This window comes from Crocuta crocuta, unplaced genomic scaffold (genome assembly GCF_008692635.1).
Source record: "Crocuta crocuta isolate KB4526 unplaced genomic scaffold, BGI_CrCroc_1.0 scaffold430, whole genome shotgun sequence".
NCBI classification, from domain to species: domain Eukaryota; kingdom Metazoa; phylum Chordata; class Mammalia; order Carnivora; family Hyaenidae; genus Crocuta; species Crocuta crocuta.
Window position 1 is genome coordinate 2,518,109 of NW_027527934.1, and position 22,099 is coordinate 2,540,207.

The 22,099-nt window shown below is 40.6% G+C and overlaps 1 protein-coding gene across 1 annotated transcript in view; it reads left to right on the forward strand.

The window, feature by feature from the left end:
* The window catches only part of DNAH6 (dynein axonemal heavy chain 6), a 209,415-nt gene that overhangs the window by 74,439 nt on the left and 112,877 nt on the right, over positions 1-22,099 (forward strand). Inside the window, exons 23-33 of the mRNA XM_077751897.1 lie at positions 2,064-2,160; positions 4,548-4,767; positions 5,844-6,008; positions 6,093-6,206; positions 8,017-8,142; positions 8,226-8,381; positions 8,898-9,059; positions 12,600-12,737; positions 15,293-15,460; positions 17,978-18,126; positions 19,408-19,515. Of these exons, the coding sequence (XP_077608023.1) occupies positions 2,064-2,160; positions 4,548-4,767; positions 5,844-6,008; positions 6,093-6,206; positions 8,017-8,142; positions 8,226-8,381; positions 8,898-9,059; positions 12,600-12,737; positions 15,293-15,460; positions 17,978-18,126; positions 19,408-19,515 (1,603 nt within the window). The remainder of the gene's footprint in view (positions 1-2,063; positions 2,161-4,547; positions 4,768-5,843; positions 6,009-6,092; positions 6,207-8,016; positions 8,143-8,225; positions 8,382-8,897; positions 9,060-12,599; positions 12,738-15,292; positions 15,461-17,977; positions 18,127-19,407; positions 19,516-22,099) is intronic.

Sequence of the window (22,099 nt, forward strand, 5' to 3'; positions counted from 1 at the left end):
TTTGTTGTTATGTTTTGTTTCTAACATTTTTAATTTTTTTTTTTTTTTTTTTTTTTGCTGCTGCTGCTTTTATAATTTGGGGATGCTGCCACACAGTATCAATGATACTTACATGTCATAATTTGACTACAAGACATATATTCACATTCAATTGACCCATTCTGCTAAAGCTCTCATAGACTTATAACCATGAAACTTCCCACATCTTATTTTTCATTAATTGATTAAAAATATTTAAAAATTGGGGCACTTGGACAGCTCAGTCAGTTGAGTGTCCAACTCTTGATTTCGGCTCAGTTCTGATCCCAGGGTTGTGAGATTGAGCCGGCATCAGGCTCCATGCTGAGGATGGAGCCTGCTTAAGATTCTCTCTTTTCCTCTGCCCCTTTCACCAACTTACACTCTCTGTCTCTAAAATATTTAAAAATATATATTTAGGGGGCGAGGGGGGATGGGCATGGAGGAGGGCACTAGTGGGGATGAGCACTGGGTGTTATGTGAAAACAAATTTGACAATAAACTATTTGTAAAAAAAAAAAAAAAAGATTTTATTTTCCCATATGATAGGTGTGGAAGAGGGCACTTGCTGGAATGAGCACTGGGTGTTATATGGAAACCAACTTGACAATAAACTATGAAAGAAAATAAAATTAAATTAAAAATTAAACATGCCACAAAAAATAAAAAAATAAAAAAATATATATATATTTAAAAATATTACCATGAATTTTAATTCTAATCTTGAGACTGAAGTGTTATTTAATAAGTTCTATTTTTAGGGATGTGGAATCAAAGTAGTAATGCATGCACACACATGGTTATTGAACTTCATCAAAGCCTCAGCAAACTTGCTTGTTTTTTGCAAATGGCAGCATATGGCCTTTCCTGGTGAACTTCCAGACAGCTTCCCTGTGAAGCAGAGGCAGCCTGCTGGGCTATGCTCTTTGCCCAAAGACTTTTACATAAAACGGAAACAGAAAGGAAAAGCTATATAGTGTGACAGAGTTGAAAACTTTTAAACTTTGGGTCTCTAAAGATCAGCCACACTCCTTGGCTCTTAGTCACCTTCCAGCCAGCAACTCTCTCCAACCTCTGCTTCTGTCCTCACATCTCCTCTGTCTCTGACCCTCCTGCCTCCCTCCTATAAGGACCCCTGTCATTACATTGGGCCTACTGATGATCCAAGATAATCTCCCCTCCCGTGATCATTGGTCACATCTACCAACTTCCTTTTTCCATGTAGACTAACGTATTCTAAGGTTCTGGGGATTAGGACATAGCCATCTCTGAGAGACCTTATTACCACATGCATAATCAAACCTTTTGCTGCAAAATATTCAAGTGTTTGATAACAGAGTGTTGTCCCAGTCTCTACTGGACTTGTTATATAACAACTTTTGAAATTAAAAAAAAAAATACATGATTCCAAAATACCTCTGGTCCTTGGGATTTCAGATGAAAAAATGTGGACCTATATTTGCCATTTCACGTGATGATAAAGCTATGAAGAAAAAGTCAGCATAAAGGGGCTAGAGAATAGCTGAGGGCTGCCGTGTGTGTGTGTGTGTGTGTGTGTGTGTGAGTGATTGAAGACTTTTATTGATAAAGTGGCTTTTAGGCAGAAAGCAGCAGGCATGAAGGAATGAGACACCTATGAGACTCTGAGGGAGAGTTATTAAAGGCAGAGAGAAGAACAAAGGCAAAGTCCCTAAGGTGAGCATGCACTCAGCAAGCACAATACTTTGTGGTTTAGTGTGGCATTGGTTTCTGCACCCCCAGCCCCACCCCCAAGTGGGGAGTGCCAGCTAAAAAATGTTTTGGGTTGAATACTTGTTCATCTATGGTGAATGTCAAGACTAATATTAAATAAAATTATTAAAAGTAATAGTTAACATTCTTAGCCAACCCCTCAAATTTAATTTTTTGACCATTTTTATCAAATAAACCAAAGCTTTAAAAATGTTAATATCATATTTTACTTTCACTTAAAGTTATATTTTCTATTTTTTAACACAGTTTTACCAGTACTTTTTTCCTTCCTTCTCCCTGCCACCCATAAACAGGACTTCTGGAGACTTTCCAAAATAATAATGCATTACTTGACCAAATTCAAAAGTGCCTAGAAGCATATTTAGAATCAAAAAGAGTTATCTTTCCAAGGTAAGTTTATAAAGCAACTTACAATAGTTTTAGTAGCAGAGACTATTCATTAATTTAAAAGGAAAATACTTAACAACAAACCGTAACATCAAAACCAGATGATGTTCCCATAACATCAGGGAACCAGAGCAAGAAACAAGAAAGATGTGTGGTAATGGCGATCCAGCTGGTATCTTGATTGGAGAGTGTAAGACTCCAGGATAAAGGTACAGTTTTTGGTAAAGGATGAACCCTTAAGTACCCAAGGTGCAGGAGGGATTCTTGGTCTCAGCCTTGTTCCATTGTTGGGTGCACATGTAGGTGCCTGCCTGTGGGTGCGTGTCCACAGATGTGCACGTGAAAAGTCAGAGAGCCCTGTCTTGCCTGAGCAGGTTTCTTTGGATTAATCAGTGACCTAAGAGTGTCGCTGGAGAAGTGTCCAAGAGATCATTTCACAAACTCCAAATGAAATTGTTTACTCATCTCTTTATTCCAAAAGCATAGCAAATATGTGCCAAAGATACAAAGAGGAAAAGCCTAGATCTCTGCCCCAATGGGGCTCATGGTTAACAGGTGAATAGTGCTAGAAGTAAACCACTATAATATAGTTATATAACACCAGAATAAGCTACTCAATGGTAGCCAACTTCAGTTGTTAGGGCACGCTGTACTGTAACACAGAGGACATTGGCAAAATGGTTTATCTTTCATGGTATTTTCCTGTTAGCTGTTAAGGAAATGGCCATTAAGGTCTATCCTAGGACAAGTACTGTGGCAGCCAAGTTTAGGTGCTTATCTGGGTTATTTGGTTGAGAGGGTTTGTTGTTGGGTACCAGAACAGGGTATGTGTGTGCACGAGAAATCCAAGATCCAGAAGATCAGTGGTTCCCAGCTTGAGTCTCCCAAAGCAAGAGGAAATTCGTATACTACATTTGATATCTAAAAAAAGCAAAAACAAAAACAAAAAAAAAGAAACAAATTTAACTGATAATATTGAACACCAAAAAGCATCAGGTTTTATTTGTTCTTTGGCTCATAACTGCATGAAATAGGTCTCCAACATGTATGTTATGTCAGGAGGCTCTATGTGGTGTTGATTTTACCCTGACAGCCTTAATGAAAACTATGAGCTGCCGACCAAGTTTGTTCCTAGGGACACAAGATGAATACAATACTGTTTCTGCTTTCACATGGCTCATGGCCCAATCTTTATAGCTATCTGTCTCATTAGTTGAAAAGAGAAAGGCATGGGCACAAATTAATTATTACTGTATAGTAAAGAAGGAGGACTGATAAGAATCCAACCAAAAGCATTTTTATTTCTAACTAATAACTGCCTTTGCATTCTCAGCTAGGGGCCAGTTTCTTCCTGCCCCTCAACAAAATCTTGAGCAGACCTCATGAATTTTCTGGTCATTCTCAGATAATAATGTAAAAAACAAAAACAAAAACAAAAAACAAAAAACAAAGCCTCTTGTCACGAATAAATGATCTTTAATAATCAAACTCTGAACTTCTTTCAAAGTGAAAGCTTCCCCATTCTCTACCCAAAACTGTTGCAGGTCTGAAGCTTTAGTGATGATGAGGATATGTGGTGATCAACCCTTCCCTCTCCCAATTAGCTTTCTGAGGTCTCCAGGTTTGGGACATGGGGGAGAAGAGAGGCAAGGCAGCAGAGAATCCTGACTGAGCTGGTGCATATCTAGCCCCCTCTTTCCCACATGGGGCCTTCCATGGGCTCTTTTCCATTCCCTTCAATATCAAGGGATCTCTCATAGGTAGTCTCCTCCACTCCAGAAATGAAGTGTCTTCTCTGGCCAGGCCCTCATCCATGGGCACCTAGGTATGCCCCTTCTCCTCCTATACTCTATTCATGCCTCTAAATTACCCTGGTGGGCAAGATTTAAGAAAGTCCCATGCAGGATCACACTAGCATGGCCCACATGTGGATATTCACAGAACAAAATAAAGCTCCTATAACCACCTATCTATTTACCCATCCATCCATCCATCCATCCATCCATCCATCCATCCATCCATCCATTCATCCAACATGTTGGGTATTGAAAGCAGGTCAGTGTAAGGCACTAGGCTAGATTCAAGGAAAAATGAATAATATATCTTCACTGTAGAACAAAATCAGTGTCAGCAAGAACTAGCATTTTTTTTACAGTTTCATGAAAAATCTCTATCTTGTATGTATCAGGCACTAATTCTAGATGTCTGAGATGTATCCACACTAGTCTTCATAACAATTATATTTAAAGACATGTGGTTTCTGGGGAGACCAGGAGGTTCAGAAAATCAGTGACTAGGGAAGAGATATGGCTAAGAGATTTATCTTTCATGCCTATGTAAGACTTTCCTTTGACTTCCAAGTCATACTTGAAGTATTTTCTTTAATCCAGGTTTTACTTCTTGTCAAATGATGAACTTCTGGAGATTCTGGCACAGACACGAAATCCCCAAGCTGTGCAGCCACACTTAAGGAAATGCTTTGACTCCATTTCAAAGCTCGAATTTGCTCTCATGCCTCCTCCTGAAGGAAAAATTCCTGGTATGGAAGGAGAGCCAGAAAAGATTTATACTAATGACATTCTAGCGATGCTATCACCAGAAGGAGAACGGGTGAGGTGCTTTTGTTTATAATTCTTTATAGGGAAACTTTGTTACCCTTCTGGGGTTGAAGGTAGAAGTTTACTCTTCAGTCCCTCTAAGCATTCATCAAGTGCCACTGTGTACTTATACTGTGCGGGCTCAGCAGTTTCAAAGATAACCAAGATGAAATTCTTGCCCACAAAGAGCTCTACCAGAGATAGAGTCAAACAAATGATTGAAAAAGCACCACAGTGAGTGCAGTAACAGAGGCATGTGCCTTGTTCTTGGGAACAGAGTGGAGCTAACTGGAGCCCTGCTTACTCACTTCTTCAGAAGAGGCAGGAGTACTTGTTCTACCTCCAGGCTACCTGAATTGAAGTCCCATCCCTTACCTCATCTATAAAATGAGGAATAGCAATAGCGCCTGATTGATGAGATGCTGAGGATTTTCTTTTTTTCATTTTTTTTTTTTACAGATAGTTTATTGTCAAGTTGGTTTCCATATAACACCCNATGCTGAGAATTTTCAATAGTATTATGTGTAAATTACTTAGAACTAACTGTACCCAGTGAGTACTATGAAAGTGTTAGTTGTCATTGTTGGCAGTAGTGTCTCTAGGGCACTACACAGTGCCTGGCACACAGTAAGCACTGAGCAAGTGAATGCATTAGCAAACTGTGTAGAACCACATGACTTCACAGAGAAGAATCAATCTCTCTCTCTCTCCCTCTCCCCCTCCTGCCCTTCCTCTCCCTCTCTTCCTGTCTCCCTCTCCTAATATCCTTGGCATTTCTGGGCACATTTCCTCTGTACAGAATGCTCTCCCTTACATGTCTCCACTCCATCTTCCTTGGCTGCCTGTGTGTTTGTGTGTGTGTGTGTGTGTGTGTGTGTGTGTGAGAAACAGAGAGGGAGAGAGAAAAAGAGAAAGGGAGAGGGAGTGGAGAGGGAGAGGGAGAGTGAGATATCAGTAGAAGGTTCTAGTATTTGTGGCCAGGCTTCAGTGTTTCAGGGTTCTGAAGGTACAGAGGTATAGAGGTACAGAGGCTGTATAGCTGGCAAGTCCCACACTGAACATGTTATCATTGCTCTAATTATCTTCTAGGTTAGCCTGGGAAAAGGCCTCAAAGCTCGAGGCAACGTGGAAGAATGGCTTGGTAAAGTGGAAGAAGCCATGTTCACATCTCTGCGTCGCCTATGCAAAGTTGCCATCGCGGACTACCAGGGGAAACCAAGGACAAACTGGGTGATTGCTGGTCACCCTTCTCAAGTAATTTACACCCCTTAAATTTCCATCTCTGAATCTATTGTTGATGGCATGCAACATACACTGAAGAAAGGTGTTTTGATGCAGGTGATTCTGACCATTTCTCAAATCATGTGGTGCCGTGATTTGACTGAGTGTTTGGAAAGAGAAGGTGGTAATCATATAGAGGCCCTGGAAGCTTTTGAAAAAGTAAACTTTGAGGTAGGATTTTTAACAGGGTGACATTGAACATATTGCTCTGCAGGATGGTCTCAGTGGTTTTGTTTGTTCGTTCAGTTTGGTTTTTTGTTTTGTTTTGTTTTGTCTTTACATGGTCACTGCAAATACACATATTTCAGAAATTTTAATGCTCTGATATGACTTGCAGAGTTTTGGGGTTTTTACTAAAACCATTTATGTTCAGGTTTTCATAAGGATACAGCCTTAATATTTGTATAGGACTTATATGAATACTTATAAAATTGGATGAAAGAATTTAAGAGGAAAATCTCAGGATTATGATGGTTTGCAAGATTAAAGAGACTTTGTATTTATCAGGCCTTGGATAGCTCTCAGAGAAGTTATTCAATCCAAGAAAACCCCAAGATTTGTGCCATTTCTATTCTTAGGCTCAAGATGTGCTTTTCTACTATTCTAGAGAATCCTTAGGCAACCATCAGTAAAACAATAAATAACTGAATCCAAATACCATTCGCTGAGAATTTTCAAGCTATAGTTTAGAAATACCATTTTACAGCTATGCCTAATCTTTAATTCCAAACTTAATTCTACTTCCAAGCAAGGTGGCATTTTTAAAAATTACCTTTGAAATAGGAAAGAGAAGAAACAACTTTCTTGAGATGAGTGAACACTATCTCTTGAGGACCTCATAGAATTTCATGTCACTCAGCCCCAAAGAAGAGAAAAGATTCTGTATGAAAAGTTCCCTTGACCTCTGTGTAGAGATGGTCCCTGATCAAGGTCAGAGTGTGAGAAAATTCAGCAGAGGAGTGCAAGGCCTTCTGAGGCACTACTCTCCTTGGAAAAGATTGAACCACTTACATGAAAACTGGGAGCACAATCTGTCCAAAGATGCTCTCATTCAATCATTGGCTTATTCAAAATGCTCAGGTTTTCTTGGGGTGCCTGGTTATCTCAGTTGGTTAAGCGTCCAACTTCAGCTCAGGTCATGATCTCATGGTTTGTGGGTTTGAGCTCTGCATTGGACTCTGTGCTGACAGCTCAGAGCCTAGAGCCTACTTTCAGTTCTGTGTCTCCCTCTTTCGCTGCCCTTCCCTGGCTCTCTCTCTCTCTCAAAAATAAGTAAACATTAAAAAAAAATTTAATGCGGGGAGCCTGGGTGGCTTAGTCGGTTAAGCGTCCGACTTTCGCTTAGGTCCTGATCTCGCGGTTCGTGGGTTCGAGCCCGGCGTCGGGCTCTGTGCTGACTGCCAGCTCAGAGCCTGGAGCCTGTTTCGGTCTGTGACTCCCTCTCTCTCTGATCCTCCCCTGCTCACGCTGTCTCTCTCTCTCCTAGAAATAAAACATTAAAAAAATTAAAAAAAAAAATTTAATGCTCAGATTTTCTGATTATCAAAGGAAAAACTACCCCTGAAAATGAGGAGTACTACTTAAGAATATTTAATTTTTAGGGAAAAGAGTCTTCTCTAAAGACATTATTATAGAACACAGGCTTTCTGTGAGGCAGATATCTACTCAAGTCTCATTTTTGCCACCTCATAACTGTGTGACTGCTGTCAAGTTACTTAGCCTCTTCTTTGACACTTAGTTTCCTCTAATATAAAATAGGGGTAAAGATAGTATGTACTTCATAGAATTCATCTAGGAATTGACTAAATTAAATTGTTGGCCTATCTGATCACAGAATTACAGATTCTTAAAATTAGTTTTGGCAAATGTCTACTCCAAATTCAATGGTAAAAAGATAGAAAAAAATAGTAAAGAAAAAAAAAGAAAATATGTTAGCTGATTTTTGAAAATCCATTATGACCATTTTTCTTTTGATTTGTAGAGATTAAATGCCCTGGCAGCAATAGTTCGAGGTAGTCTTCCAAAATTACACAGAAACATCATAACTGCCTTAATTACTATTGATGTACATGCAAGAGACATAGTCACCGAACTTGTTCAAGCCAAGGTAACTTTTATTTAAGCGAAATCATATATTTCTTTCTGAAATTATTGCATCTAATAAATGTACCATTGTTATCACTTATGTAGGTAGAGGAAGTGGATTCCTTTGACTGGCAGAGACAGCTGCGCTATTATTGGGACATAGACCTGGATAACTGTGTGGCTAGGATGGCGCTCTCTCAGTACACCTATGGCTATGAGTACTTGGGTGCATGCCCAAGACTAGTTATTACTCCTCTTACGGTAAGTTACTGATGCCTTAGGTTAATTGTGACACAAATGCTTTCTTAAAAAAAAGTCTTGAAAAGTTTCATCCAACCCTCTTTTTTTTTTTTAATATTTTTATTTATTTCTAGGAGAGAGAGAGAGCGTGAGCAGGGGAGGGTCAGAGAGAGAGGGAGATACAGACTCTGAAATAGGCTCCAGGCTCTGAGCTGGCAGTCAGCACAGAGCCCGACGCGGGGCTTGAACCCATGAACCGCGAGATCATCACCTAAGCAAAATTCGGATGCTTAACCGACTAAGCCACCCAGGCGCCCCCATCCAACCCTAACTCTTGAAAGGATTTGCAGTGAATATATCTTCATGAAACAGAGATTTGCATCATCAGTCACGTACCTGGATCTTTGAGTATATCTCAATTGCTGTAAAACCTTTCATAGAAAATAATAACCCTCCTCCTGTAGAAGGAAAGGGACTTAATAAATTTGTGGCTTGAGTCAGTGCCCTTCAGTAATGACAATTTATGGATTTCTTCAGGATCGCTGTTACCTTTGCCTCATGGGGGCTTTGCAGCTTGACCTGGGAGGTGCGCCAGCTGGTCCTGCTGGCACTGGGAAAACAGAGACAACCAAAGACCTCGCTAAAGCTCTTGCCATCCAGTGTGTGGTCTTCAACTGCTCCGATGGCTTGGACTACAAGGTATAGTCCCAGCACCTGAACACTCACATTAAGTGCTTTATGGGCTTTCTTGCTTGCAATATGGAATGACAAAAAAAGGAGAGAAGGGGTGATAGCAAGCAAGGGGAGACGCACAGGGCAAGGGATGTCAAAGTGGGATAAATAGAGTAAAGGAGAAGAGTCAACACAGGTGGGCTGAGTGGTCCAGGTAGGAACCAAAGCCATTAGAGGATCTATCAAATGGTGGTAAAGTAAAAAATCAGTTCATGAGGGCATCTGGGGGGACTCAGCTGATAAGCATCTGACTTCAGCTCAGGTCATGATTTCATGGTTTGTGAGTTCAAATCCTACATCGGGCTCTGTGCTGACAGTATAGGGTCTGCTTGGGGTTCTTTCTCTCTCTACCTCTCCCTGACCTATGCTTCTCTCTCTCTCAGAATAAATGAATGAACTTTAAAAAAATCTTCATGTTACTAAGTGGAAAGAAATAAGATGAGGTATGAGATATAATAGAGGGAGATCTAGGAACAAGGAATATGCTTACAGGAAGAGAAAAGCAATTCAGAGAGTTGTGTATTAAAAATGAAATATGTCAGAGGTGAGAATTCATGGTAAGATTTTTCAGTATAGTAGTTCTCAAAGTTTTGGGTTACAGGACCCCTATTCTTTATTCCCTTTCCAGATCTCCACAACACAAAGTAGCATATTAAACACTGTATGAAGTCCCACAGTTAGGAAATCTGTTTCGCTATTTAATTCAGCAAATCCTAAATATATTTGACCAAACTGCCTTTTAGCCACTAATACACAGAGCTAATAGTCTCCTTTTTCTGAAAGTTACACAAACACCTGTATAATGTCTGAATTTAGAATATAATCATTTAAATTGTCCAAATAAATTGTAATTCATTCCTTTTTAAAAGAACAGTTTTTAATGTTTATTATTATTTTCTTCTGAGAGAGACAGAGAGTGAGTAGCGGACAGGCAGAGAGAGGGAGACACAGAATCTGAAGCAGGCTCCTGGCTCTGTGCTGTCAGTGCAGAGCCTAATATGGGGCTCAAACTCACAAACCACGAGATCAGGACCTGAGTTGAAGTTGGGCGCTCAACAGACTGAGCCACCCAGGTGCCCCATAATTCCTTAATTTTTATAGAGTAAATCATACTTATTTTTCAGGAGCATCTTTAGAAAGTAGTGTTTCATAGGATATGTGCTTTAAAAACCCTGCTCCTATTTTAAAATTTAGGGGAAAAAAGATGTTTCTGGGAATGTCTTTTTATTAAAAAACAAAAAATCAGTGGAAGTGCATTACAGGCAGAAAGTTGTTTCACAGTAGCAAGACAAGAGAATAATGAGAGACCAGAAAATCTTGGGAGAGGGGTAATCAGGAAAGGTGACCCCTGTACCTTCAGAGTAGGGTGACAGAGGCAGATGGGAAACTGCAGTCAGCAATCTGTGGAAAAATTCATGCTTCCCAACATCTCCAGTTTATGGGGATCTGCTCCCACTATGTTAAGTGACCTCATTATTTCAGTAGAGATGCAACATGTTTTATGATAGTGGTGATTTTTTTGGCATAATAATTTTGGTTATTTTACATCTTCTCAGTTCAAAATTTGGATTTATATATCAAAATCCATTTTTCAGTGATTAGGTAGTCATCACCTGGGCTCAGTCATTCCTGGGAGATGTGCACTCCCAAAGGCATGAGTGTGTGCTGTGAGACTTAAAGTCACAGGGTATGTGTACATGATTCATTTATCTTAGACTCTAGAGCAGGAGTCAACAAACTTTCTGCAAAAGGCCAAGTGGTAATATTATAGGCTTGCAACTCAGTTCTTCCTGCTGTTGTGGCACGAAAGCAGCCACAAACTATATGTAAATGTAATATATCATGAATGAATGTGGCTGTGTTCCTATAAAACTCCATTCACAAACCAGGCATGGGGCTAGATATGGTTGTGGTCTGTAGCTTGATGATCCCTGAAGTACCAATTATCAATTATGTTCAATGATAAGAAATTTAATATTCTTTTTTTAAAGTTGTATTGATTAATTTCTACACCCCGTGTGGGGTTTGAACTCATGACCCCAAGATCAAGAGTTGCATGCTCCTCTGACTGAGCCATCCAGGGCATCCCTTAAGTATTTATTTATTCTTATTTATACTCTACCTTGCTCCGTAAGGATTTATTAAACTAACCTTTTTAAATTAAATATCTACATGTGGAAAAAATTGAACTGAAGGATCCAAAGTTAAAAATAACAGATTTTGCCCCTTGTCACATCACCCAGTTCCACCCTCCAGAGACCAGTTTTCTGATTGTATTTGTTTTTACTTCTGACGATTGCTATTATTTGTAAGAATATGTGTTTATTACTGTATTTGCATATATCAACTTTGGACATTATCTGGCAGCTTATGAAATCAAGAGTTTATTAGCTATGACCTTCTAACTTTCTGTTCAAACTTCACTTTCTGATTTTTATTAGTTTGTATAATTTTATCTGACCATGTTAAGGTTTATGAAGTTGTGCTATTCTATACCTATAATTATATCTTCTTTGCTTTGTCGGGGGGGGGGGTGAATATAAAAACATGAACCCATTATATACCACTTACAATATCAAGGATGGTTCATAATGGGATTTAATGGAATAATCAGGCTCATAGAGAAGGATCAATACATGTGTCATGAAGCATTGGCCATTCAAAGGAACACATTGCAAAACAAATATCATATGATTTCACTCATTTGTGATTTAAGAAACAAACAAGAAAAGGGGGGGGACAGGGAGAGAGTGAGGCAACCCAAGAAACAACTCTTAACTGTAGAGAACAAATTCATGTGTTACAAGAGGAGAGAGGGGTGGGTGGAAATGGGTGGAATGGGAGATGGGGATTAAAGAGTATATGAGTTGTGACGAGCACCAGTGTTGTATGTGTTGAATCACTATATTGTACACCCAAAACTAATATTACACTGTATGTTAACTAACTAGAATTTAAATCAGAACTTTAAAAAAACAAACACACATGACAAAGGAACACATTCCAAACATCAGGATTAATGGGTTGCTCTTCGGTTTCTTTTCAAATTTCTTCTTCTAGAACAGTGTTTTTCCAGCTTTAATGTGCTCATGAATCATGTGAAGATCTCATTACAGTACATATTCTGATTCTGGGGATCTAGGGGAAGGCCTGAGATTTTGCATTTCTAAAATCCCCTCAGGGGATGTCAGCTGATACCAGTTCACTTTGAGAAGCCAAGTTCTAGAGCAGTGGTTCTCAAAGTGCTAATTAACTCTGGACTCCCAGCATTATCATCACCTGGCAACTTGTTAGAAATGCAGATTATCAGGCCCTACAGCAGACCTGCTGACTCAGAATCTATGGACCTCTTACATAAAAGTGCTAACTTCTAACATGGCCAAGGGTTCGTGTAAAAATATTGCTTATTTGCAGATACCACTTCATGTTAATATTCCACTCAGAATTTAACTTTTGAAGGTGTTCAGCTGTGCAACACAAAGCTGAATGGCATTATCTTGATTTTAGATGATGGGGCGCTTCTTCAGCGGTCTGGCCCAATCAGGGGCCTGGTGCTGCTTTGATGAATTTAATCGAATCGACATAGAAGTTCTGTCGGTCATCGCACAGCAGCTCATTACTATTAGGAATGCCAAAGCTGCAAAGGTAAGTCCTGGAGCAGTTGTCCAAGGAAGTAGCATTTCTTAAGTCTGTAACTGTCAGTATGTTGCCTGTTAGGAAGGGCAGTGCTAATTTAGCATGTCTACCCATGTTTCCAGTGTAACTGGTGAGTCCTATGGCAATACGACTTAGTTTGAGTGAATTAATTCTTCATCCAGGAAACACAAATATGTCAGACACTATGTGGGGACCTATGGATACAGACATGGTGAGACTCACTCTCTGCGCTCCAAGAGCTCTGTTCTTCCCACCCACCACACAAACACACACACACACACACACACACACACACACACACACACAAGCATGCATCCACACCCTGTCCCCTCCGCCTCCTATTTTCCCTTTTCCCTTTCTTGTTCTTGCCTTTGACATTTACTCCTCTGCTAGGTTTCTCTGTTGTACCTCTTCTGGATTCCACTGCCTTCATCGTCGCCCCCATGCTCAGCCTAGTGCTGGCAGAAAAATAGGGGCAGAGCCCTAGAGAACCCAAGGGGATCTTGGCTCTCATCCTATCCAAACCAGAACAGGCCTGCAGTTGTTTCATATTTAAATATTCACTGCCCCGAGTTCCTTGAGGGTCCCCAACCACTACCATGTCCCCTTCCTGAAGAGCGCCAGACCTTTCCTGGATCCAGCCATAAGGGTTCATCCTGGTAGCAAGGGGGTCCCTGGACCCAGCTCTCACTCTAGGGACAGAGGCCATTCTCATTGGAAAGGCCTTGCTAAAGAGTTGTTCAGTGTTTTCGTTATCACCTCTGCAAAAAAGCAAATTATAGAACAAGTAAAAAGAGAACAGAAATCAGACTTTAATGAGCCACTAAATTGTATAATTTATTGTACTTTACATTTATTTATTTCATTTTCACCCCAAACCTACATGAAGTGGAAGGCATTTTCCCAAGGTTACAGATGAAGAGGATTCAAAGAAATTAAATAATATTTCTGGGGATACCACATACCAAGATATACACCTAAATCTATGTGGCCTGCAAGTCTGAACTCCTTCAACTACACACTCTCCTGCCACCCACATCCTCAGAGGCAGCCTATGTTAAATGCAGGGACCTCCGGGTTTAGCACAATGCCTAAGCCCGATCACCTTGGTGAGCAGGTAGCTGAGAGTAGAACACAGGGAGTAAGAGAAAAGGACTAAAGAGGCAAGATGGAAGCATTGCCAGCTGGGGGGTAACAGTGTGAGGTTAAAGGACAGTAGGAAGGCATCTGAGATCACTGGAAGGGAATCAATACCCTCGAATAGCTGATGCTAGAGCACAGAAACTAACAAGATTAAACAGCACACACAGCCATTTAGCGGCAACAAGACTGGTCTCCAGTGGTACTGCCCAGCATTTTCTCCTCTAGGCACTGCTACACCTCCTCGTCTTCCCCTGTATTCTTTGTGTCTATTAATAGTGCCTTCCTCCCGTGGCCCAGCTAGAAGCCTGGAATTGGTCTTGGATTTTCCCCCATTACCATCAACTCCAGAATCTAAGCCATCACCAAATCCATTTAATTTTTATCTGCTAGATCCCTCTCATCCACTAATGGTAACTCCATCATTTTGGATCTCGTCATTTGTCCGATAACAATTCATCCTGGTCCCCCCCATCCACAGTTTGTCCAACCTCTCAACTGCCACCTTTGATCCTATCACTCTCTGCCTGAAATTCTCTGCTTCCCTTCACCCACCAGACAAAATCTAAATTGTTTAGCCCATCATGTAAGACCCTTGATTCTCAGGCCTCAGTCTAGCTACACTTTCCTCTTAGAATGTTACCCTTTACCAAAGTGAATCGCTGGTCATTTCCTGAACACGCTATGCTGTTTCTTGTTTCTGCTCCCTTTGACCAGATGGCTGCCCCTCCTTGGCCACATGAAATGCCCTCCTTCATGTCTCAAGCAGGCTTCCCTGCTTCTCCTGTGGACTTTGCACACACCTCCAGCATAGTGTCTGTTACACTGCATGGTCACAGCTTCCACACCTGACTCCACACATCAGGTCTGGGAACTTCTTGAGGGCTCAGGAATGAGTTTTCTTCTGCTCTCCACCTCCATGCCTAACCCCTTGCCACACCTGCAGCAGATGTTCAACAGGTGTTTGGTCTTGAATAAAAGTGAAGGGGTATTGCCGGTAGTAACAGTGGGACCCCAAACGCCCAAGGTGTAAGATACCATTAGAGTTTCTGGGGGAGTCCCAGACAGTCGGGGTGGAGAAGGGTTAAGGGCCATGAAATGTAACCTGAACTGAGGAGCCTCAGCAAAAGAGGCTGAGGCCTAAAATATTGTAGGACTAGGCCGGAAAAGAAGACACCTTTTGGGCAAAGCAGGAGCAGAGAAGCAGAAAGAAGAGACTGGGAGAGGGTAGGCCAGGATCAGGAGAGAAACATTCCCTGTTGTCCAACGGCAAGATTCCCTGGGCTAGTAGTTTTTGCTTGAATGTTCCATACACAAATTTTGTACTCAAGTAGTGTTTATGTGAAAGAATTACCAAATGTCTGGAGAAGTCTTAACTTATATTTTCTTTTCTCTTGAAACAGCTGTCTAGATTCATGTTTGAGGGACGGGAAATAAAGTTGGTCATGACTTGTGCAGCCTTTATCACAATGAATCCTGGATACGCAGGCAGAACTGAATTGCCTGATAATCTGAAAGCCCTGTTTAGACCCTTTGCAATGATGGTTCCAAATTATGCTTTGATTGCAGAGGTGAGCAACTTGGACTTCACATTATAAAGTAGAAAAAAATCAGTCATGTTTTATTTACCATTTGATTTGATTGAGGTAGAAAGTTTCCTTTATGACTGCCTGCTGGCAAAAGTTACACATTATTGTTTGCTCTTAAATGTAGGTATGATTGTTATCACCGAGAATGTTTTGGGGTGTGTGTGTATGTAACTGCTATATTCCATAATGGCGTCTGGAATATAGTAGACCCCTAAAACTGGAATGAATCAATGAATTTAATTAACCTGTTCATTGGAGCTTATCAATTCATTTCTAAGAACTAAAATGTCTGGATTCATTCTAAAAATACTATTGTGATTTATAAGAAGTATATATTTCATCATTCAAATGGCTAATATCAATGGTTTCTGGCTCCTACCAGCTCCTGGCTTTATCTACAGCTCTTACAAGAACTGGAATTTCCTGTGATAAGGGTGATTTGAGTGTATATCGTTATGTTACTGAGGTGACTTTTGAAAGCCCTTAAGCAATCTAAGGATGGGACACTGGTTACCTGGAGAACCAACCCTGTGATTACAGAGTTGGAACTTGAGGTGCCATACCCTGCCCTCTGGGGAGGGGAGAGGAGCTGGAGTTTGGATCAGCCAGAGGCCATTGACTTAGTCAATCATAACTACGTAATGAAGTCTCTATAAAGACCCAAAAGGACTGGGTTCAGAGAGCTTGTGGGTGGGGGAACATGTGAAGATTGGGGAGAAGGGTGCACCTGGACAAGGCATGGAAGCTCTGAGCCCTACCCCCTATCTGACCCTTTGCATCTCTTCCATCTGTCTATTGATTCATATCCTTCATCATTAATAAACTGGTAAATGTTTTCCTGGTTCTGTGAGCTGCTCTAGCAAATTAAAAGAACCTAAGCAGGAGGTCGTTAGAACCTCCAATCTGTAAACAGTCAATCAGAAGGACAGATAACAACTTGAACTTCAGACTGGCATCTGAAGTGGGGGGTGGGAGGCACTCTTGTAGGACTGAGCCCTTAACCTGTGGAATCTGATGCAGTCTCTGGCTTTAGAATGGAATTTATTGGGGTGCCTGGGTGGCTCAGTGGGTTAAGTGTTCCACTTCAGCTCAGGTCATGATCTCACAATTCATGAGTTCAAGCCTTGCATCAGGCTCTGTGCTGACAGCTCAGAGCCTGGAATCTGCTTTGGATTCTGTGTCTCCCTTTCTCTCTGACATTCCCCTGCTCTCTCTCTCTCAAAAAAAATATAATAATAATAAACATAAATTTTTTTTCAATTAAAAAAATGGAATTTCTCACAAAGCACAGATTACTCCTGTGGCTAATAAATTCCTTTACTAACAGTTAATTTAAAGTATTCTTCTATATGATGTAAAAGTAATTACCTAAGAATAGAATAGAGCATAACAGATCCTATAACTTTTCCCAGTATAGTGCTTACAGAATCTCATGGGTTTTCCAGCACCCCATGTGGGCATGGTGGGGTGGCGGGCAGTTAAGACAGGTGCTGTCTTCCTTTTAGGCCATGTGTAGACAAGGAGAATAAGCTGTTCATTGTCAAAGCTGGTAGGAAGAAAACCAGGCTTAGAACTCAGTCCAAAATTTTGTTCACATCTCATTCTTTGTCCTGTTGTTCTATTACCCAATAATCAACTGGAGAAATTTAAAAATCCAGTCTTCTGAGTGCTACTACTGTGCTCACTTTGGCAGCACATATACTGAGTGCTACTACTATTGTTGCTACAGATTTTAAGGAATCAGGGTCTGTCCACAATAAATATTTTAAATATTTTTAATTACATGCCATGTGCTGAGCACTATGCCCATTTGTAGTAGCAATAAGCAAAACCAACACCATTAAGAAATGTCTACATCACTTCAAATCCTGATTCTGAAACCAACCGCAGTGATTTGGAGAAAGGGTCCACACTCCCCTAGACTGTCATCATCCAATTTCTTTAACCAAGAATGCAGAAACTAGACTGTCATCATCCAGTTTCTTTAACCAAGAATGTACTAACTTGTCAGAAGCAAGGTAGCCCCTTAGGGCAGAGGAGAGGCAGCAAATCTGCATAGCTTCCCTTGATATTCAGGGAGCCTAAAGGGAGAACACAGCAATCACTGTTTCTGGCTATAGGGTGGTGTTCCTCTCAGATCAGAGAAACTCAAGTCTTGCCTTTGTACTCAGCCCTTACAACACCATCCAACCTCCAGGATTTGAGCATTTTCAAACAGTGGCCTCTGCTGCTCCTTAAACCAAATGTCACCAAGACCACATCTTCATCTATAGAAAGAAAGCAGAGTTGCTGCCCAGGCAGCCCTGTATGATATCCCACCCTCCACCTTCCTGTAATACAGAAAACCCTTTTCCCTTCAATTGTCACTTTTCTTTGTTAAATGATATAACAACTTGCAGAGGTATAATGATAAAGTAGATTTAGAACACATTGGTGTTATGCTAATCTATTGCTCTCAATAAAGTATAAGAAGATTTACATTGTCCTTTTCTATTCCAGGTAATTCTATATTCTGAAGGATTTGAATCCAGTAAAATATTAGCAAGAAAAATGACTCAGATGTATAAGCTTTGCAGTGAACAGCTCTCTCAGCAGGATCACTACGACTTTGGCATGAGAGCTGTAAAGTCTGTACTGGTCATGGCTGGGTAAGAAATCAAAGTGCTCAAGAGTGAAATTCCAAACCATGTAATCAAAGCATTAAATGGCTAATTCGCAAACGGCTCTTAAAGCAACATAGAGAGTGATTAGTAAATGTTAGCTGCCACTGCCATCATTTTACCTGGACACTCCCATGCCGCAGCCAAAGAGGGCACCTCCTCATCGCTCAACAGTTCTGGCTGGCCCCACACTGAACCTGAGTCTCGATGAGGCTTCTGCTAGCTTTCATTTCCCCTGAGCTCATCACATATGTTTGGTTTTGGAGTACAGGAGTCTTTACCACCATGAGATAGGAGGACTAGACTTAAAAGGCACCATTTGTTATACATATACAGTAAGTTAAGTCATATGTGTCACCTGACAAAGCTCAGAGCTCTGAAACTTTGGTTTCCTTATTCTGCCCTTGCCTATGCCTCTGCCTTTACATTTTGGTCCATGCCTGAGCTTCTTTGTAGTTTCTAGTAAAGTAACTTTCTGGTTTCTTCTTTTCAGGCCCCAACTTTTCCCTTTATAACCTCTTGAGGCTCCTACCTCTGGAACCCCCACTTTATCCAGAGTCTCTGAGGGAATCTACTGTCTCTTCTTTTTAGGCCATGACTCACTGGCTCAGGCTCCACACATCCAGGACCTCTTCTGCCTGGCCCCTGTATCCCTGGGCTCTGAGCACATCTCTCTGCCCTTCTCTGTTCTTTTTTTCAACCTCCCAGATAAAAGTATTTCTCCCCTTCACAGGAGTGCCATGTAAAGACCAAGGACACTAAGGAGTTCAGATGCTTGTGCACTCCAAGAACACAACTACAGACCAGTGGGTGAGATAGATACAGGAGAAGTCATCAGGATACATTCAAGGGGGCAACCATAGGGCCATACCCGAGGTTCACTCTGGAGGGTGTTGGAGGAACTTTCTGGAGGATGAGAGTAACTAGGCTGGGTTTTGAAGGAGAATTAAGGTGTGTCAAAAGAGCAAAGCAGGACCTTCTGGGCTGAGAGAAAAGAAAGTCACAGGGCTGTAATCATTATGATGCATTCAGGGAACTGTAAATTCAGGTTGGATAAAGTCTGGATTGATGGGGGGGGAGGTTGAAAAAATATCCTTGTCATTCTCCTCAAGGCTGTGTAGGCAGTTTCTGACCTGTCCTTGTCCTCTGATGGAAGTAGGCTGCCCTCCACAGCTTTTCTCAAGGGGATTCCCTGACCCACAGGTTTGGAAAATCATGCTCAGTATTGGGTTCCCACAAATATCATCTGAATTATTCCTTTAAATTTAGGTCCTTAAAAAGGGAGAATCCACACCTAAGTGAAGATGTAGTGTTGATACGAGCTTTACGAGACTCCAACTTGCCAAAATTCCTAACAGATGATGCTCTTCTATTCAGGTGAGTTTCTAGATGTTACAGATAAAACATAGCTGCCATGTAGAGGTAAAGGATAGTCTTCTCTTCAGTTATGTCTGTCTCTAACAAGGTAATAACCTTCTTATCTTTTCTAGAGATAATTACTGCAGTTTAAAAAATACTAGCTTAAAATAAAGATACTAAAGTTTAAGCATCAATCCTTTCTTTTTTTTTTTTTTTTCAAAATTTGGTCAGTAGGCTGTATGTTATGCAAATTACTGTTCAGTTACAAGGTCCTGACCTAAGAAAAACTCCTGACCCCAAAACATCAGACTCGGGGCTTAACATAAAATGTGATTGCTTTTATCGATTTCTACTTTTACTATTAAATTTTATGTTTATCCAAGTCATACGTGTATGTAGTTTTAAAAAGCATCATAGGGCTGCATGGGTGGTGCAGTCAGGTGAGCATCTGACTCTTGATCTCAGTTCAGGTCATGATCTCATGGTTTGTGAGTTCAAGTCCTGCCTGGGCTCCACTCTGGTAGTGTGGAACCTGCTTGGGATTCTGTCTCTCCTTCTCTGTGTCCCTCCTCTGCTTCTTCTGTCCAGTCTCTCTCTCTCCTCTCTCAAAAAAAATGAATAAACAAAAATAAATTTTTAAGTATAAATTAGTTTCATGAGAAACAATAGTTCTCTGCCCTTCACCAACTCCTGCTTCCCAAAGGCAATCATTTTTCAATTGTTTAATTTGTTTGTTTTGTTATTTCCCCATATTTTTTAGTATCATGTTTATGCTATTTCTTGATTTTTGAGGTTTAGGTATGATCCATAAAGTTGGTAAATGGGAGATGAGGATATGTACACGTACCTCTTCCCCTCTACCCATCTTCGCCATAGTTATATTGCAGTCTAACTGAAGCTAAATGTCCAAGGTTTCCATAATTAAAAAAAATTTTTTTAGAGAGAAAATGCAAGTGGGAGAGGGGCAGAAGGAGAGAGAAAGAATCTTAAGCAAGCTCCATGCTCAGTGTGGAGCCCAACACAGGGCTTAATCCATGACTCTGGGATCATGACCTGAGCCGAAAACAGGAATCAGACACTCAGCTGACTGAGCCACCCAGGCACCCTCAAGGTTTTCATAATCTATTATAACTATTATAAATAGTATCCACAGCTGAGCTAAGTTTCCCTTGTTTTTTCTTTTCCTTGCATTTGTTAATTGTCTTCACTTTTTTTTAATCCTTTGCCTACTTTCCTATAAATCTATCAATAATTTATTTCCAAATTCTGCCAGGGTTTGTGTAAATCTACTTTAAAAAAAAAAAAACAACTCTTCAATTATATAAAACATTCTATCAAGTTTATCTCCTTGGAGCCACTGTCTTCCTGCCCTAACCTGGACAACTTGCCCATTGCCCTGGTGCACATTAGTCATCCTGGGATGTCCATTTATGACTATGCTGGAGCTCCCTTGGCTTTTGTCCTCTGTCAGATCTTCTGATTTCCAGAAGATGTCTACTCCCTTTTGGCAGAATCCAATGATGAAAATTCCTCTACATCTATCTTTGCACACTTGTGATACTTCACTAAATGAGTTTTAGTAAGTTTCCTAGGTTTTATGGAGCATTGGCATTTTTTTCTACATTTTTTAAAATTTATGTTTGAGAGACAGAGACAGAGCATGAGCAGGGGAGGGGCAGAGAGAGAGGGAGACACAGAATCTGAAGCTGGCTGCAGGCTCTGAGCTGTCATTACAGAGCCCGATGTGGGGCTCAAACCTACCAACTGTGAGACCATGACCTGAGCCAAAGTTGGACACTTAACTGACAGCCACCCAGGCACCCCAAGAGCATGGACATTTTTATTTAAATAGATTCTACTAAGATGTTGTCCAAAGACATTTATATTTATATAAATGATTTGTTTAAAGATTTCTCTTTTATTTATATTTTAAATTTTATTTATTTACTTAGAGAACACGAGCAAGGGAGGGGCAGAGAGAGAGAGAATCCCAAGCAGGCTTTGTGCTGTCAGTGTACAGCCTAATGTGGGGCTTGAATTCACAAACCATGAGATCATGACCTGAGCTTAAATCAATAATAGTTGGACACTTTACTGACTGAGCTACGCAGGCACCCCAATATATAAATGATTTTTAAAATTTTTTAAAAATGTTCTTATTTAATTTGGAGAGAGAGAGAGACAGCATGAGCAGGGGAAGGTCAGAGAGAGAGGGAGATACAAAATCCGAAGCAGTCTCCAGGCTCAGGTCATGATCTCACGGTTTGCGTGTTGGAGCCCCACATCGGGCTCTGTGCTGACTGCCAGCTCAGGGCCTGGAGCCTGCTTCAGATTCTGTATCTCCCTCTCTCTCTGACCCTCCCCTGCTCATGCTGTCTCTCTCTCTCTCCTAGAAGTAAATAAAAAAATATTTTAAAAAAAAGACTTTAATAAAAATAAATAAATAAATAAATAAATAATAAAATAAATAAAAAGTTGAGATATAAATATAATTTTTATTTTTTTTAATGTTTCTTTATTCTTGACAAAGAGATAAGTGGAGGGACACAGAATCCAAAGCAGATTCCAGGCTTCCAGCTGTCAGCACAGAAGGGCTCAAAAC